Source organism: Pleurodeles waltl, chromosome 1_1 (genome assembly GCF_031143425.1).
Source record: "Pleurodeles waltl isolate 20211129_DDA chromosome 1_1, aPleWal1.hap1.20221129, whole genome shotgun sequence".
NCBI lineage: Eukaryota > Metazoa > Chordata > Amphibia > Caudata > Salamandridae > Pleurodeles > Pleurodeles waltl.
In genome coordinates this window covers 268726636-268745435 of record NC_090436.1, presented here as the reverse complement: position 1 = coordinate 268745435, position 18800 = coordinate 268726636, and the positions used below count along the sequence as shown (strand labels likewise).

The 18800-nt window shown below is 47.5% G+C and overlaps 1 protein-coding gene across 1 annotated transcript in view; it reads right to left on the bottom strand.

Annotated features, from left to right (window-relative positions):
* Nucleotides 1–18800, bottom strand: part of PARP8 (poly(ADP-ribose) polymerase family member 8) — a 636820-nt gene that overhangs the window by 370150 nt on the left and 247870 nt on the right. The window contains exons 5-6 of the mRNA XM_069221607.1: nucleotides 10822–10892; nucleotides 9685–9762 (exon numbers count right to left, since the gene is read on the bottom strand). Of these exons, the coding sequence (XP_069077708.1) occupies nucleotides 9685–9762; nucleotides 10822–10892 (149 nt within the window). The remainder of the gene's footprint in view (nucleotides 1–9684; nucleotides 9763–10821; nucleotides 10893–18800) is intronic.

The window sequence follows — 18800 nt, the reverse complement described above, 5'->3', positions numbered from 1 at the left end:
ACATGACCTTCCACCAAACAGCCAGACACTTCTGATCAGCTTACCTCTCCCTCGTAGACACCCCACAGATTTGTCAAGCCAAAAGCAGAGGATGATCCTTCTCGCACCTGGCAGCCAAGACTTGGAACAACTTCCCCCTGCACCTCAGGACTGCACCATAACTCCAGTGATTCAGAAGAGAACTAAAGACCTGGATGTTCGAATGATCATTCCTCCACGCAGCAGCATATTGCTCCAGCGCCTCAAGGCCCTCACCTGTAATTTTCTGCACTCTATAAATGTTTGAGTGATCTAAGTGAAAGTAGACAGTACCTAAAGTGGCAGCACACGAGTAATTTAGTTTACAGTGATGTCAGTGCACTATGGGGGTCATTCCGACCCCGGCGGGCGGCGGGCGCCGCCCGCCGGGCGGAGACCGCCAAAAGACCGCATTCTGACTTTCCCGCTGGGCCGGCGGGCGACCGCCAAAAGGCCGCCAGCCGGCCCAGCGGGAAAGACCCAGCAACGATGAAGCCGGCTCCGAATGGAGCCGGCGGAGTTGCTGGGGTGCGACGGGTGCAGTGGCACCCGTCGCGATTTTCAGTGTCTGCAAAGCAGACACTGAAAATCATTATGGGCCCTGTTAGGGGGCCCCTGCACTGCCCATGCCACTGGGCCCCCACGACACCCGTTCCCGCCATCCTGTTCCTGGCGGTAACAACCGCCAGGAACAGGGTGGCGGGAAGGGGGTCGGAATCCCCATGGCGGCGCTGCAAGCAGCGCCGCCATGGAGGATTCCCTGGGCCAGGGGAAAACCAGGGTCACAATGACCCCCTATGTATCACATTAAATTAAAAAAAGGAAACTAGGTCACACAAGAGATGTTTTTCCCTCGTGGCCAAACTGTTTTTAATGGAGGTAATGCAGAGGATATTAACATATTGTCTGAGGCTTTCAAGTGGCTAAGCTTGACTTTGGGCTAAGGATGATGCTTCATTTTGGAGATCAACAAATGGTTTAATCACAGTTTGCATTGTACCACAAAACCGATCGGCTTGCTGTTACGTATGAACACTAACAGTCACATTCTTGTAATGTCTTGCCAGGGAAGCCACTGACAAGACAAGTTGAACGGACACACCCATGAGGTAGAGTGGTGTCCCAATTGTGTTACCCTCTCAGAGGGTCTACTGGTGTGATCCCGCATACCATGTGGGAACAGTTAATAAAAGTCAGCATAGACAGACCGGATCAGGTAAGACCACCAGCCGTAGCCGAGCAAACCACATACCTCCGACTCTGGTGGTTTTTCTTTGCGTGGCCTACCTCCTTGTGTGACTACCGTATAGCTGCTCATAACTGGCACACCCAAGCACCTGCAACTAGCAGACATAACACTGGCAACGAGGGTGCTCTCACTCACATCGACGTAGAAGGATCGTATCCTGGTGCCTACACAGGTGACAGCTGCATGCTCTGCACCTGGAGAGTGGTGCTCCTGCCATGCACAGTGTACGCACCTTCATCATCAAGAGGGCGGTCGTGCTGACAAACTGACCATGCCAGGCTCCTGCGAACAACGTGGCTGGTGGCTGACTCTGCAACACGTGCCCTTGTGCTCAAAGGCCGTTGAGCTTGCCCCGCCCCCTTCCTGCATGAGGTCTCCTGAAGTCTGCGGTGAACCCAACACATTGAGAGGTGGGTCTGCTCTCCTCCACCCAGCACCAAGTCTGAGCCTCCCACAGGGGAGAACAGAGGGCAGAGGGCAGCCTCCAGCAACAGGCAGGTGAAAAAGACTCAAGCAAGCACTGGTAAAGTCAATAAGAGAACTCTTAAGGCCAATAAATGCTGGCAGATTGCTAGAGAAGACGAACATTCAAGGCCTCTGTGTCACAGCTGCCTAGTAAAACTATTATTAATATAGAGGCACACTCCCCAGGGTCTGCACCACTGCACACCTGACCTTCTCTGCACTATCATCACTGAAAATAATCTGTCCCTATGGTCCAAATCCCAACAATCGAACCTTTCGTAATGGAGGGGGCTCTATCCGCACAAGAACCCAAATGGAGATACTTGATAGAGAGCTTGGAACTGTTCACTGAAGCAACAGAAGTCGCAAAGGAAAGGAAGTGAACCACGCTCCTACATCTGGGGGTAACGACATCTACACAATATCGAAAACCTTTACTGAAGCAACCCCCTAAGACCCACAGAACACTCATAGCCACCCTCAATGCATACTTTGAGCCGATGGTGAAACAGGACTATGACCGATTTACTTTTTGCCAGGCTCAACAGCACCCAGCACCCAGAAGAATCCATTGACACATTCTATACCAGACTGAAGGAGTTAGCAAATACATGCAGTTTTGCAGATGAGAGGGAAGAGATAGGACAGATAGTTCAGGGAAGTTAAGAGAGCACATCTTACAGGTGTCAGGCAAGTCGTTAGAAGGCATTCTGACCAGGGGTTGCTCTAAAGAACTGTCAAAATCATGTGTTTCCTACATGGAAGCAGCTCTACAGAGGACAATAAAATCTGAACCAGTCAATGTGATTGTGGTCTCAAAAGGACCAGAACGACCCAAGAAGACTTTGACACCAACACCACCATGTGGATATTGTGGCAGCCCAGCTCACTGCCAAGCAGAATGCCCTGTGAAGGGTAAATGGTGTGCTGGGTGTGGAAAATTCAAACACTTTGCAAAAGTGTGTCAATCCAAAAAAAGGCAATCACCATGCTCAACTGTCAACGCACTACCAGAAGCATATGAAAGCAACAGTGACATGGACAATGATGAAAGTGTAGAACACACGGTACATTATGTCTTCACAATATGAACTGTTGCCAAGTCCGAGCGCCAACTACCCCAATGCCGGTTACAGGTAAGGGTGCACCTGCTCATAGCCATTGTGGATACCGGCCCATCCATAAACACGTCTGCAGAAGCATTCCAGTTCATGCTGCCAGTGCCACCCTTTCAGAAAGCATCAGTTCAAGTGTTTGCGTAAGTGAAAGACACCCCATTGTCTATAATGGAAAAATTCACAGCACCCATCTTTCACAGGTCACAGATGGTGAATTCATGCATCTAAGTCGCTGAAGTGGACCAAGGCATGCTGTTGGCTTGTCGTACGACCGAAGCACTCGGAGTTGTTACCTTTGAATTTAGAGTTTACCTAGAAGGGATGACCCACATACTACGAGTTCCCAAAAGTATTCAAAGGCATTGGGTGCCCACAAGGAAAAACAGTGAAGCTACACATTGACCAATCCATTCACCCTGTGGCCCTAAGTCATAGATACATTATGTTCCACCTGAAGCCTTGGGTTGAGAGAGAACTACAAAGGTTGCAGGCTGCTGGAATCATAGAGAAGATACTAGGCCCCACCCCATGGGTATCACCATTGTGGTGACGCGGAAGCCAAAGTAACCTGGTGATGTGTTCATATGCACAGACATGCTGCTCCCCAATGTCGCAATAAAAACGGAGAGTCACCTGACCCCTACCACTGATGACTTAATTGAGGAACTAAGCGGAGCCAGGTAGGCCCTCTACTCAGGATACTATCAGCTCACCTTAGATGAGGAGTGGAGATACATTACAACGTTCTTCACTCAGAGGCATAACTTTGGGATCTCAAGCGCTACTGAGGTGTTCAGAACACCAAACATGAACTATCGTCAGGTCTACCAGGCGTATTCAACATAAGGGATGACATACTTGTATATGCTCAGACAGTAAAGGAACATCACAACAGGCTGAGGAGTCGCCTTCAAAGAATTCAGGACTCAGGGCTCACCTTGCACTGAAGTAAGTGTGAGTTCATCAAGCAGAGAATATATTTTTTTGGTTACACGTTCTTGGTGGAAGGTGTGGCGCCTAAGCCGGAGAAAGTGAAACACATCAAAGAAGCTACCCCGCCTTCCACAGTATCAGAAGTCTGCAGTTTTCTAGGAATGGTACATTTTTGCATCTGTTTCATCAAAGACCTAACTACACTGATTCAACCACTTCGGGACCTAACAAATCCCTCTGCCCCTTGGGCATGGGACGAGGAACAAGAGCAATAATTTCAAGCCACAAAAAATGCAGCCATCAAATACTACCCTCATATACTTATAACCCCAGAGGGATACCAAAATTGCTGTAGGCACAGGCACCAAGAGACTCAAAGCAATGCTTATGCAACTATTAGAATCAGAAAATGGGGCCAGTGGCATTTGCGAGGCGATCTCTCACCCAGACAGAACAGAACTCGCAAATAGAGAAGGAGGCAATAACAATACACTGGGGATATTGTAGTTTACACTTGTACATGTATTAACATCCTTTCCACTACCCATGGCAGTAGAGACCATATGGCAAGCCACTGCACTCAATGAGTGGCTGCAAAAAGCTCAGGGGGTGGTCCGAAAGGTCAGTGGCACCAGCTCAAGACCCACTAGGCTCAGTGCACACCCGAACCACAGTGCATACAGGAAAGCCTGTATCACGTACCCCACAAGCTTGTAGCTGATCCCCATGGCAGTCTCTTGCGAGTCCAAAGACTTGTTATCCCCAGGAGCCTCACAAACCAAGTAGTGCAGCTAGCCCACGCAGGTCACCAAGGCATGGTCAAACCCAAGAGTCACCTCCACACGAAAGTGTAGTTATCACTCATGGTTGAACTGGTTGAGTCAGTAGCACTCTCCTGCCCCTCGTGCCAGACCTCTGGGGGGGCTTCCCTACTGGCCCCACTGATAACTGAATGAGAACACCAGCTGGGTGTGAGCCAGCTTAGACTTTGGGAGTCTCCCTGATAGGAAACAGACCATAGTCCTGAATGACTCCTCAAAGAACCCAGAGGTGGAGATTCTCAGTTCTCAAGAAGTGCCTGAAGTACTGACCAAGCTGGAGAAAATGATGACTATTCATGAGTTACTCAAAGAGCTGAGGACTGATAACGCCCCACCATTCCAAGGCCAGGAAATGGCCACACACCTGTAATCTCTAAATATATCAAACAATGTAAAATCATGTTTCGCTGGCCGCAGGCCAACAGAGAAGCAGAAGAGTTCACTTTAAACAAATTCATCCGAATTGCTCATGCCAATCAGCAGCCCCTTGAACGGGCTATCTACTCCTTCCTACGGAAGTATCACCAGATCCCACACTCCACCACAGGGCAGGCCTCAGGGCATCTCATCATGGGGAGAGTAATCCATGATTACATCCCGCACCATCCAGAGTGTATCCCCGTACTCCTGGGTGACCGACAAGTACTGGAGAAACGATGCACTGCCAACAACAATGTGAGTCGGCTCAGGAGAGCTTGAGAGTCCACCTTGCGAGTTGGTGATAAGGTACTCATAAAAGACCAGTTACCGGGGAGCAAATTTCGGCTCCCCTATAAGTGCCATACCTGGGTCATCACTGAGATGAAGGGGCCCAATTTGACTGCCTGGTGAGGTGAAGAGGAGGTCACAAGAAACATCTCTCATTTCAAACCTTTTCATCTGAGAGCACCCTCTGAGAGTGATGGAGAATGCCAGGAGCTAGACCAGAATAATGTATCAGTGGGCGATGAGTCTGCTGCCAACGTTCCAGAACCGATGGGTGGGAGCAATAGGGAATCGCCTGCTAATTGTGCCCTCAGGGTTGGCAGTGAACTGGATCAGCCAGGAAAGGAGGAGGGTCGGAATAAAAAACTAAATATGGACTGTGAGGTAATCCTACTCCCTCCACTCGCCTGAGAGACCATGTAATATGATTGTTGTTCAGATTGTGGTAGAAGTGCTGTGAAACGTGAATTATAGTATGATCAAGTCTCTTTATGTATGACAGACTCAAAAAAGGATATGTCCACTAAAATGTGAATGACAGCATGACAATGCCAACCAAGGAGGGACAGGTTATTTCTGTGGTTGCTTTTTGTTCAAGAGTTTTAAGGGTATTTTCTTCTATTTGAAAATAAGGGAGGATTGTAATGTCTTGCCAGTGACGTAACTTGCAAGACAAGTTAAATGAACAGACCCATGAGGTAGAGGGGTGTCCCAATTGTGTTAGCCTCTCTGAGAGTCTAGTGGTGCATTCCCGCACACCACATAGGAACAGTTAATAAAAGTTGGTAGGGACAGGTGCGGTTAGGTAAGACCACCAGCCGTAGCCTAGTAAACAACACACCTCCAACTCTGGTGTTTTTATTTCATGCGGCCTACATCCTTGCATGACTGCCGCTGAGGTGCTTATAGCCAGAGTGCCCCAACACCTGAAACTAGTAAACATAACAATTCAGACTGCATTGATAGAGCAAAATTAGCGCAAATTTATCTCCACGTTTGACAAATCAGACATACCATAACTGAGAACGCAAATCATTTAATGTGCTTCATAATCACAGAGGACACCATCTTTACACGCAGGTTGTTCTAGAAAGATTTTCGAATCCAAGTTTGTGCACAGATCTAAAGTCCCCTGTTAGTCTGGCCTGCTGTGGTTCAGTTTTTATGCTCACGCACAAACCACGGTAATACCTGGTTTATACATTATGAGTAACTACAGTGTAATCATGCTATTGCATGTGACGGGGTGAAGGCTGGATGTTTTCTATGTTTTTCACTAGCTCTGATGCTGCTCTACGATTAAGACTACCAACTCACAGGTTAATGTTGGGGATGTCTGTAGGTGTTGTGATAGAGCAGGATTTCAAGTGCTTCGGTTCAGGACATAGTTAATCACGTGTATTATCAGTAACTTTAGCTAAATTCTGGATGTAAGGTTTTAGATATTGACAGGATTACAACTGGGTCATTGTCATAAAAGTTTGTTGTGAGGTTAACGATGTTTCTACTGACAGATAAAATACATTTTCTTCTGCAAGGCATATCTTAGATTTGTTGAATAATAGAAGAACACTGTTTGAGTTGTCTAACTTTACGAAAAGGTTAAAGTTCAAGATTGGGCTTTCCAGTTGTAAAACATAACTAAGTCTCCCTTTTATTGATGCAGTAGTCTCTGAAACGTAATGGGATTTTCCACCTTAGATTAAAAAAAATCTCTATAACAAACTGTAGGAGGCTGGCCTGGTTTATAGTGGGTACCTAGTGGTACTTACACCTTGTGCCAGGTCCAGTTATCCCTTATTAGTAGATTTGAAGTGTTCTAGCAGTTTAGGCTGATAGAGGTAGCTATAGCAGAGCAGCTTAAGCTGAACTACGAGACATGCAAAGCTCCTACTATACCACGTATATCACTTAGCACTATATAACACGAAAACACAATACTCAGAGTTACTAAAAATAAAGGTACTTTATTTTAGTGACAATATGCCAAAAGTATCTCAGAGGATATACTCCCTTAGGAAGTAAGTAATATACACAAAATATACACACAAACCAAAATCAGGTAAGTAAACAGTTAGAAAAGTAGTGCAAACACTGTAGAACACAATATAATACAATAGGAGACAATAGGCCTAGGGGCAGCACAAACCATATACTCCAAAATTGGAACGCAGAGTTGTTTCCACGCAGAAAGACCGCAAACAAGCCTTGCTAGCTGCAAGAGTCGCGGTTGAGGATTTTGGGTGCTGCCAGGGCCCAGGAAGGAACAGGAGGTCGCCCCTTGGAGGAGGAGACAGAGGGGGCGCTCAGCAACACAGAGAGCCCATGCAGATGCAGGCAGCACCCACAGAAGCACCTGAACAGGCGTTCAGAAGATCTGAGCATGGCGGTCATCTCAGCACAACAAAGGAGGGTCCCACGAAGTCGGAGTCCAACTCAGCGAGTTGGGCAATGCAGGACGGAGTGCTGGGGACCTGGGCTATGCTGTGCACAAAGGAAGTCTTGCAAAAGTGCACAGAAGCCCTAGCAGCTGCAGTTCACGAAGTACACAGGATTACTGTCTGGCGTGGGGAGGCAAGGACTTACCTCCACCAAATTTGGACAGAAGGGCCACTGGACTGTCAGGGATACTTGGATCCAGCTCCTGTGTTCCAGGGACCACGCTCGTCAAGATGAGAGGGGTCCCAGAGGACCGGTCATGCACAAGTTTGGTGCCTGCGCTGACAGGGGGAAGATTCCGTCGACCCACGGATGATTTCTTCTTGGCTTCTAGTGCATGGTGAAGGCAGACAGCCCTCAGAGCATGCACCACCAGGAAACAGTCGAGAAAGCCGGCAGGATTAGGCGCTACAATGTTGCTGGTAGTCTTCTTGCTACTTTGTTGCGGTTTTGCAGGCATCCAGAAGCAGTCAGCAGTCAGCAGTCAATCCTTGGCAGAAGTCGAAGAGGGAAGTGTAGAGGAACACTGGTGAGCTCCTGCATTAGTTATCTGACGAGAAACCCACAGGAGGGACCCTAAATAGCCCTCAGAGGAGGATTGGCTACAGAGCAAGGTAAGCACCTATCAGGAGGGGTCTCTGACGTTACCTGCTGTCACTGGCCACTCAGAGGTGTCCATTGTGCCCTCACACCTCTGCATCCAAAATGGCAGAGGTCTGGGACACACTGGAGGAGCTCTGGGCACCTCCCCTTGGGAGGTCCTGGTCAGGGGAGTGGCCGCTCCCATTTCCTTTGTCCAGTTTCACGCCAGCGCAGGGCTGGGGGGATCCCTGAACCAGTGTAGACTGGCTTATGCAAGGACGGCACCATCTGTGCCCTTCAAAGCATTTCCAGAGGCCAGGAGAGGCTACTCCTCTCAGGCCCTTAACACCTATTTCCAAAGGGAAAGGGTATAACACCCTCTCTCAGAGGGAATCCTTAGTTCTGCCTTCCTGGGACTGGTCTGCCCAGGCCCCAGGGGGGCAGAAACCTGTCTGAGGGTTGGCAGCAGCAATAGCTGCAGAGACAACCCCGGAAAGTTAGTTTGGCAGTACCCGGGCTCTATGCTGGAGACCGGGGATGCATGGAATTGTCCCCCCAATACCAAAATGGTGTTGGGGTGACAATTCCATGATCCTAGACATGTTACATAGCCATGTTCGGAGTTATAATTGTGACGCTACATATAGGTATTGACCTATATGTAGTGCACACGTGTAATTGTGTCCCTGTACTCACAAAGTCCGGGGAAATTGCCCTGAACAATGTGGGGGCACCTTGGCTAGTGCCAGGGTGCCCTCATACTAAGTAATTTTGCACCTAACCCTCACTAGGTGAGGGTTAGACATATAGGTGACTTATAAGTTACTTAAGTGCAAAGTAAAATGGCTGTGAAATAACATGGACGTTATTTCACTCAGGCTGCAGTGGCAGTCCTGTGTAAGAATTGTCTGAGCTCCCTATGGGTGGCAAAAGAAATGCTGCAGCCCATAGGGATCTCCTGGAACCTCAATACCCTGGGTACCTAGGTACCATATACTAGGTAATTATAAGGGTCTTCCAGTTTGGCAATCAGAATTGGTAAAATTAGTCACTAGCCTGCAGTGACAACTTTAAAAGCAGAGAGAGCATAAACACTGAGGTTCTGGTTAGCAGAGCCTCAGTGATACAGTTAGGCACCACACAGGGAACACATACAGGGCACACTTTCTGAGCACTGGGGTCCTGGCTAGCAGGATCCCAGTGACACAGGCAAAAACAAACATACACACAGTAAAAATGGGGGTAACATGCCAGGCAAGCTGGTACTTTTCTACACAAACTCGCGTCTAATGAATTAGTGGATGTTAATTATTTAATTACATATAATTGTGCATAAGAAATTCGAAAGCAGTACCTGCCCTCCGTAGTAAAACTCTTCAGAGTCATTGTCTCCTTCTGAGTCTTCTTCCACCGCACTACAGTGCCTTGACTCCTAAGTAGGAATAACAATATGAGAGTAAAAAGAACTGAAATGTGAAAGATTCACCATGTGCTGCAGAGTGAAATTATGGACCAGATTCGCATGGATTTTTCTGGGGCTTAATTTTGAATTCCACAAATAAGCCATATGTTCTACAAAAGTAAATCTATTATAATTAAGAAATCTGTGGTCTCGGTGCAAATGCCAATCGTACAGTTAGCCCTGTAACTGCAGTGGGCTACATTCAAGAAAGTGGCAGACCTACATTTACACCCAGGCATAGCACAATTCAAATGAGGAAATCTATTTTGTGTGTGCACCTATGATTATTACAGACAAATGCCCAGTTATAAAGAGGAACAACAGGTGATTTGAATTTCTACCACAAGGTGGACAATAAATGTGCTCTTTTGTGAGAGTGCAGTTACTGGTCTTCGGGTCTCTCCAAGATCTCACAACAGGGAGTTCAATAAATCAATCAATCAATCAATCACAAGGGAGTTTAATCAAAGACTGCACTTCTCTACTTCCAGTTGGGTAGATGGGAAAGTCCTTTTCGAACAGGTGGTTGGTAAGGAACATGGATACGTACTTCCTATATAGCTAGGTCTGCATTTAAAAATTATGATCATGCTCACTCAGAACCACGGCAAAGGACAGAACAAATCGTGGCCCTTCAGACTGTTGCATGAAGTCTGGGATTACCAATCCTGTTGTGGGAGCTTTCAAAGTATGCCTTAAGGGTAGGAGGGACCACTTGCACAAAGCCCCCCTATGCTCCTTTAGGCAAGAGCATGCTCCTTTAGGCAAGAGCTTGCATTATTTTGCTGATGAGGTTTATGGCCCATGTCAGGTGGTGGGGGGAGAAATAGGAGAGGAGAAGGGAAGAGCAGACGAGAAAAAGAGAGAGAGAGCGGGTGTGTGCGCGGGTGTGTGCGCGTGTGTGTGTGAAACACCTTTAAAATTCATTGTATGTAAGCATAAATTAAAATCCAATACCAGCTACAATTTGTTTGCCTATTGTGTATAAATAATACGTTTTTTTTCTCAAAACGCATAGTAGTAGCTCACCTCTCCATTTTCCCTTTGAAGTTTAGATTTTATAGACGATGAATTGACCACATCACTGCTTTTTCTCAGTTCTAAAAGAAAGGAATAGTACATGCTAAAATGCTGACTCCCAAAACTTTTGCATAAAATTATTTATGACAATTATCATTAAAATAAGTAGTGAACCACAAACTCAGCTTTCCTGTAACAAATACATCTGGAAATTGTTATGCGGACATGCAATGTGTCATCAGCCCTTAATGCAGAATAAGAACGATACTTTCAATACTACCATTAAATCAGTAAAATGGCGGCTGCTATCCAGACAAAGAATCTATAAAGTTTTCACATGCAGTAATGATATAACGATGCACGGAAATCTCAGAACTTCGTGTTGCTAAAATGAAGCATTATCGGTTAATTACATGCTCAGAGTTGAGCCACTGCACTTAGTTCTGAAAGGCCTGGCAAAGCCATTTATACTTCTTCGTGCCACAGAAGGAGCAAAACTTCTTCAGATGAATAGTTAATTCGGTTTTAGATGGGTGCTGCATGGAAAGTCTTTGGGATTCTTATTGTCAAGTCGTAGCAGTTGTATTTATCAAATTGACTTTGTTTTTCAAATACAGCTAAATTTAATTTATCACAGTGTTCTTTTATTCTGCATGTGAGAATACTCGTCTTACCATTATTGGACCACATGTTTTAATGGAACCTAAAATATGCCAAGTAAAGCATGGTTCTAATAGGTTGCTGAGATTTACCCGGCGGGGCGTAGCTTGGCGCCGTTTCAAGATGGCCGCACCTCAGTGAGCTGCGACGCGGTTCCAGGAGAAATTGGCTGTTTTTTTCTCGCAGAAAGGACAAAGGTCTGCATTGGTCTACAAGAAAACATTAATAACGTTTCTGCTAACTGAAGTTTCGTTTTCTTCTACAGGACATGTCCTTCTCTATATTTGTTTAACCCGTAGGGTGCCTTGGATGAGGTGATCTCGTCCAAGGAACCGGTTCCCGGGTGCTTTGGACGAGATTACCTCGTCCTGCACCCGGCCCACCCCCGGTCGTGGATGGAAGCCTTCCACCCAGACCCCCCCTCGGCAATCTGATGACGTCAGCGCGCTCACAGCGCGCCGACGTCATCAAGTATTGCCGGGACGCGCTGGAAGCCATTTGCTTCCAGCGCGTCAAGGGAAGAAGACTCAAAAGAGGTGAGTCCTTCTCTTTTTTGGGGTTTGGGGGGGAAAACAGACATGGGGGAAAGGAAAGGGTTTTTCCTTTTCCCCCTGTGCCTGTTTTCAGTGGATTCCTTCTCCACGAACACGGGCAGGGCCCACGATCGTGGAGCAGGAATCCCCACTAGCCACGAGGGATTTGTTTTTTGTGCTGTACTTTGGGAGCGACCCCTTGGGCAAGGGTCGCTCCCATGGGGGGCTATTTTCTTTCCTATTTTGCCCCCCCTGGGGTCAGATCGGCCGATTTTTCGGCCGATCTGCCCCCAGGTGGCGAAAACCACTAGACACCAGGGATTACATTTTTCATATTTATTTTGGGAGCGACCTCTTGGCCAAGGGTCGCTCCCATAGAGGGCTATTTTTTTTCCTATTTTGCCCCCACCCCCCCCCTGAAGGCAGATCAGACGATTTTTCGGACGATCTGCCCCCGGGGGGGGAGGAGGGCGGGGGCAAAATCCACTAGACACCAGGGATTTGATTTATGATATGTATTTTGGGAGCGACCCCTTGGGCAAGTGTCGCTCCCAAGGGGGGGCTATTTTTTTTATGTGTTTCACCCCCCCCTGAGGCTAGATCGGCCATGTTTTTGGACGATCTGGCCCCCAGGGGGGGTCGAAACCCACTAGGCGCCAGGGATTGTGTGGTGTGTGTGTGTTTTGAGTGTTTGAGGGCACCCCTTAGGCAAGGGTCGCCCCCCCCCCAAAGTGAGGAAATTTCGTATTGGCTATCTCTGCCCCCCTTGGGGGCAGATGGGCTTATTTTTGTAGGCCCATCTGCCCTCAAGGAGAGCAGAAACCACCAATACGCCAGGGATTCTTTTTTTTTGTACCCCTTTTTTTGTTTTGTGCTGTGGGTGCCCCCTTTGGCAAGGGTCGCCCCCTCAAGGGGGCACAGTGCTGCTGGCCATTTCTAACCCCCTTGGGGGCAGATCGTACAATTCTTTTTACGCCCATCTGCCCCCAAGGGGGACAGAATCTACTTAGGCACCAGGGATCGTGTGTGTTTTGTGTGGGGGGGTGGCACCTTTGGCAAGGGTCGCCCCCCCAAAGGGGGCACATTAGCGATGGCCATTTCTGCCCACCTTGGAGGAAGATCAGACTATTTTTGTTAGGCCCATCTGCCCCCAAGGGGGGCAGAAGGCACCAAGATGTCAGAGATTTTTTTTTTTTGGTTCCCTTTGTTTTTTGTGTGCTAGGGGCACCCCCATTCGCCCCCTTTGGCAAGGGCAGCCCCCCCCAAACAGGGTACAGAGCTGTTGCCCATTTCTGCCCCACTAGGGGGCAGATCAGCCTATTTATTTTTAGGCCCACCTGCCTCCTAGTGGGGCAGAAACCACTTAGGCACCAGGGACAATTTCTAAGTTCTTGGTGGCGGGGTGTTTGTCAACTGGCGAAGTATTTGTATTTGTGATTATAACAGTTTATTTCTTCTTTTTGTTCTAGTTCAAAGCTTTTGTTTCCTTTGCTGTGGATCCTCGCGGTTTTGGCAGCAGTTGTCCTGCGGTTTGCATAGTTGCATGTTTTAGGTAAGTGAAAGCAATTTACGCCAAAGGAGTATTGTTGACATGCATGAATGACATGTTTGTAGGTGGTGTACTAAATGCAGTATTGTGTGTGAAATTGTCCTTAGATTTGAGCACAATGACATTTGTGTTGTCATACGTCTAATTTTCTTTTTTCTTTTTTTTCTTTTTAGTGGGATATCATTTGTGATTGCTGTGTCTGTGCAGAGTAGTTGGTGAGTAGCTTTTTCAGGCAAGTGAGTGGTATAGTTTTTTAGTACATAACTCTTTGTGATAAAGCTACACTTTGTTTCTTACTTATTTTAGTGCTAGTTGTTGTTGGCAATCAACTTGTTTTTAGTGAGGATCATGGCTAGCCGCAGAGTAACCGCTCAGCAGGTTGTTGGCATGCTCTTTGAGTCGTCTTCAGACCATGATTACAAGACTGACTCTGCATCTGAGGCAGCGGAGGAAGTGAGAGATTCTGGCAGTGAGTTTTCTGTCCGACAGTGTTCTTCTGATGAGGAAGCTACTCTCAGTGCAGATGAAGGGCAGTGTTAAAGGAGGACATTGATGTGCCAAGAGTGCAACAGCCTGGGGCTGAAGGGTTTCCCATTAGAAGACCTGACACCTGGATTGCCCCAAACATGTAGCAGCCACAGTTACCTGCATTTACTGGTCTCCCAGGGTGTAGAGTCGATATGGAAAACTTTTTGCCTGTCCATTTCTTTCACTTGTTTTATGGACGATGTGTTTTTGGAAAAGATTGTGGAGCAGACTAATTTGTATGCAGAGCAATATTTGAGGGACAACGCTGCCAGACTTAGGCCTCAGTCTAGAGCTACTCAGTGGGTTCCCACATATCTGGAAGAGACAAAAAAGTTTTTAGGTTTGACTTTTTTGATGGGGTTGATCAGGAAGCCGTCACTGGCTTCTTATTGGTCTATTAGTCCCTTGATGGCAACGGCTATATTTCCTGCAACTATGACACGTAATTGCTATTTGCTTCTTCTTCGTATGCTGCATTTTGTAGACAATGCTTTAGCCTTGCCACAAGATCACCCTGATTGTGACAGTCTTTTTAAGATTAGGCCTGTCCTTGATCATTTTGTAGATCGGTTTTCAGAGGTCTATGTTCCAGGCAAAGAGATAAGTGTGGACGAGTCTTTGGTCCTTTTGAAGGGGTGTTTAGTTTTTAAGCAGTACATTCCTAGTAAGAGGGCACAGTATGGGATTAAGGGCCAGATGTAGCAAAGTCCCAAATTGCGAGTTGCAATTTGCGAGTCCCAGCGACTCGCAAATTGCAACTCGCAATTTGGGATGCAGAAAGGTGTCTCCAACACCTTCTGCGAGTCGCTATGGGGTCGCAAAGACCCACCTCATTAATATTAATGTGGTGGGTCGCAATTTGCGACCCCATAGCGATTCAGGGCACTCACGGGGATGGTGGCCTGCTGGGAACAGCAGACCACCATGTCCGTGACTGCTTTTAAATAAAGCAGTTTTTTTTTTTCTAAGTGCAACCCGTTTTCCTTAAAGGAAAACGCGCTGCACTTTGAAAACAAAACCGAAACCTTTGGTTTCGGTATTTGTCAGGGCAGGTAGTGGTCCATTGGACCACTGCCTGCTCTGAACAATTAATTGTTGTGCCAGACACAAAGGGGAAGGGGTCCCATGGGGACCCCTTCCCGTTTGCGGCTGGGTTACCATCCACTTCAAGTGGATGGTAACTGCTGGTCGCAAATGTAAATGCATACCAGTGCGACTCGCAAATAGGAAGGGAACACCCCTTCCTATTTGCGACTCGGAACCGACTCGCAAAATGCATTTCTACATCTGAAAGTGGCTTTAGCGACTCGCAAACGGCGATTTTCACCGTTTGCGAGTCGCTAAAGCTTTGCTACATCTGGCCCTAAATTGTATATGCTGTCAGAAAGCAGTACAGGATATGTGTGTAATTTCCGGGTCTACACTGGTAGGGATTCCAGTATTGACCCTCCTGGTTGTCCGGCCACTTTTGGAGTTAGCGAAAAAATTGTGTGGGAACTTGGTAGACGACTGTTTAACAAAGGTCACCATTTGTACGTAGATCATTTCTACACTGGAGTGCAGTTGTTCAAGGAGTTGTTTAGAGTGGACACTGTTGCTTGTGGCACAATCCGTTCTAACCGGAAAGGCTATCCAAGGGAGCTTGTCTGTAAAAAACTTGAGAGGGGACAGTGCAGTGCTTTGTGGAATAATGAGCTGCTAGCTCTGAAAATTTCAGACAGGAGGGATGTGTACATGCTATCTACCATCCATGATGAGAGTACTTCCCCTGTGACTGTTTGGGGTCAGGTTGCGGAAGTGCGCAAACCTGCGTGCATTATGGACTGCAATAGGCACATGGGTGGTGTTGATAGAGTAGATCAGAGGTTGGAACCTTACAGTGCTCTTCGTAAGTCTTACGTGTGGTATAAAAAGTTGGCCCTACATTTATTTCATTTGGCAACTTTTAATGCTTTTATTGTGTTCAAGGATTGTTCACCTGAGTCAAGGATGGCATTTGTTAAATTTCAGGAGTCAGTGATAGAGAGCCTTATTGTGGTGGAACGGGCAAGAGTTACTACAGTAGAAGTGGTGGAGAAAGTGGCTAGATTGAAAGATCGCCACTTTCCAGATCACATTCCTCCCACTCCCAAAAAAGACTTGCCCACAAAGAAATGTAGAGTATGTGCCCGGAGAGCAATCCGGAGGGAGAGCCGGATGTACTGCCCCGAATGCCCTTCAAAGCCTGGGTTGTGTGTGCCCGGCTGTTTTAGAAGTTACCACACTAGGAAACATTTTTGGGAAATACTGTGAGCGTAAACTGCCTGTTTTATATTTTCATATGTTCAGTTTCACGGTTGGCATTACTGTCATGTATTTAGTTAGAGCTTTTGTGTTTGTAGTTTTGTACTTATTTTATAATTAGTTAGTGGTTTCTTTGTTGTTTATAAACAAAACAAAAAAGTGATGGTGGTGTGCGTGGGGTGGCGCTTGGCTGGCGGTGTGCGTGGGGTGGCGCTGTCTGTCGATGCAAGTGTTACCACACTAGGAAACATTTTTGGGAAATACTGTGAGCGTAAAATGCCTGTTTTATATTTTCATATGTTCAGTTTCACGGTTGGCGTTAGTGTCATGTATTTAGTTAGAGCTTTTGTGTTTGTAGTTTTGTACTTATTTTATAATTAGTTAGTGGTTTCTTTGTTGTTTATAAACAAAACAAAAAGTGATGGCGGTGTGCATGGGGTGGCGCTTGGCTGGTGGTGTGCATGGAGTGGCGCTTGGCTGGTGGTGTGCGTGGGGTGGCGCTTGGCTGGTGGTGTGCTTGGGGTGGCGCTTGGCTGGCGGTGTGCTTGGGATGGCACTTGGCTGGCAGTGTGCGTGGGGTGGCGCTTGGCTGGCGATGTGCGTGGGGTGGCGCTTGGCTGGTGGTATGGGTGGTGTGGCGGTTGGCTGGCGGTATGCTTGGGGTGGCGCTTGGCTGGCGGTGTGCTTGGGGTGGCGCTTAGCTGGCGGTGTGCTTGGGGTGGCGCTTGGCTGGCGGTGTGCGTGGGGTGGCGCTTGGCTGGCGGTGTGCGTGGGGTGCGCTTGGCTGGTGGTGTGCGTGGGGTGGCGCTTGGCTGGCGGTGTGCGTGGGGTGGCGCTTGGCTGGCGGTGTACGTGGGGTGCGCTTGGCTGGTGGTGTGCGTGGGGTGGCGCTTGGCTGGCGGTATGGGTGGGGTGGCGCTTGGCTAGCGGTGCCAGCCAAACGCCAGTCCACACACTCATCAGCTGGTGTGATTGCTGTATCAGGCATGTGGGCGTATGAAAGTGATGAGCCCTTGACTGGTGCTGTCTGTCGATGCGAGTGTTGTAATGTGCTGGACCCGTGGCTGTCGGCGTGAATGGTCTTGTGCATGTCATGTATGAAAGGTGTGTGAATGGACTGTAAAGTGGTTGGTGCCTTGCCGTGGCTTTACAGCTCACGAGCTATGAATCATTGGTTCCGTTTTTGGCCTTTCAGTTATTACCAGTGCATTTCACTTTTGTGAAATCTCTTGTTAATAAAATTTGATCTTCTTAACCATCACTCACCCTCGTGCCAAATCCAACCAGTATGTGTGGTAAAAATAAAAAAAACCTGGTCCGCTGCAATCAGGCGTCGCAGCACACTTGTGACACGCTAGGTGTCTCAGGTGGGACCCCGATGATGAAGCATGCCACCAACTTGGTTGGTGGGTGAGGGGTCTTTTCCACATAACCTAAGTGCGTTTCTTTTCACAATTTTAGTGTTTGGCACATCACAGATGTATGTGGACAAATCATATATTACAAAACTACCTGTGTTTGGTGGGGAGGGGGCACCTATGTTTTTGGTCCTGGGTGCTGCCTTCATCTGGGGAAACCTACCAAACCCAGACATTTTTTTTAACTAGACACCCAAAGGAGTCCAGGGAGGTGTGGCTTGGGTGGATCCCCCAACATTTTCTTATCCAGACTCCCCTGCAAACCTCAAAATTTGCTTAAAAAAACATATTTTCCTGACTTTTGTTTGTACGATCACAGCTCCAGCACAAAATTCCTACTCCCCAGTGTTCCCCTCAGTCTCCCAAGTAAAATGACACCTCACTTGTGTGGGTCCCCAAAGCAGAGTCAGCCTAAAGATGTATAAAAGAAGAATATGTGCTTATCATCGCTGTGCTATCCCCATAATCTCTACAAGTTTGTGGCCTTTTTCTGTTGCAGGCACCTAGCCCACACCCACAAGTGAGGTATAATTTTTATCGGGAGACTTGGGGGAACGATGGGTGGAAGGAAATCTGTGGCTCCTCTCAGATTCCAGAACTTTCTGTCACCGAAATGTGAGGAAAACGTGTTTTTTTGGCCACATTTTGAGGTTTGCAAAAGATTCTGGATAACAGAACCTGGTCAGAGTCCCACAAGTCACCCCATCTTGGATTCCACTAGGTCTCTCGTTTTCAAAAATGCACAGGTTTGGTAGGTTTCCCTAGGTGCCAGCTGAGCTAGAGTCCAAAATCTACAGGTAGGCACTTTGCAAAAAACACCTCTGTTTTCTGTAGAAAAATGGGATGTGTCCACGTTGTGTTTTGGGGCATTTCTCATCGCGGGCGCTAGGTCTACCCACACAAGTGAGGTATAATTTTTATTGGGAGACTTGGGGGAACGCTGGGTGGAAAGGAATTTGTGGCACCTCTCAGATTCTAGAACTTTCTGTCACCGAATTGTGACGAAAACTTGTTTTT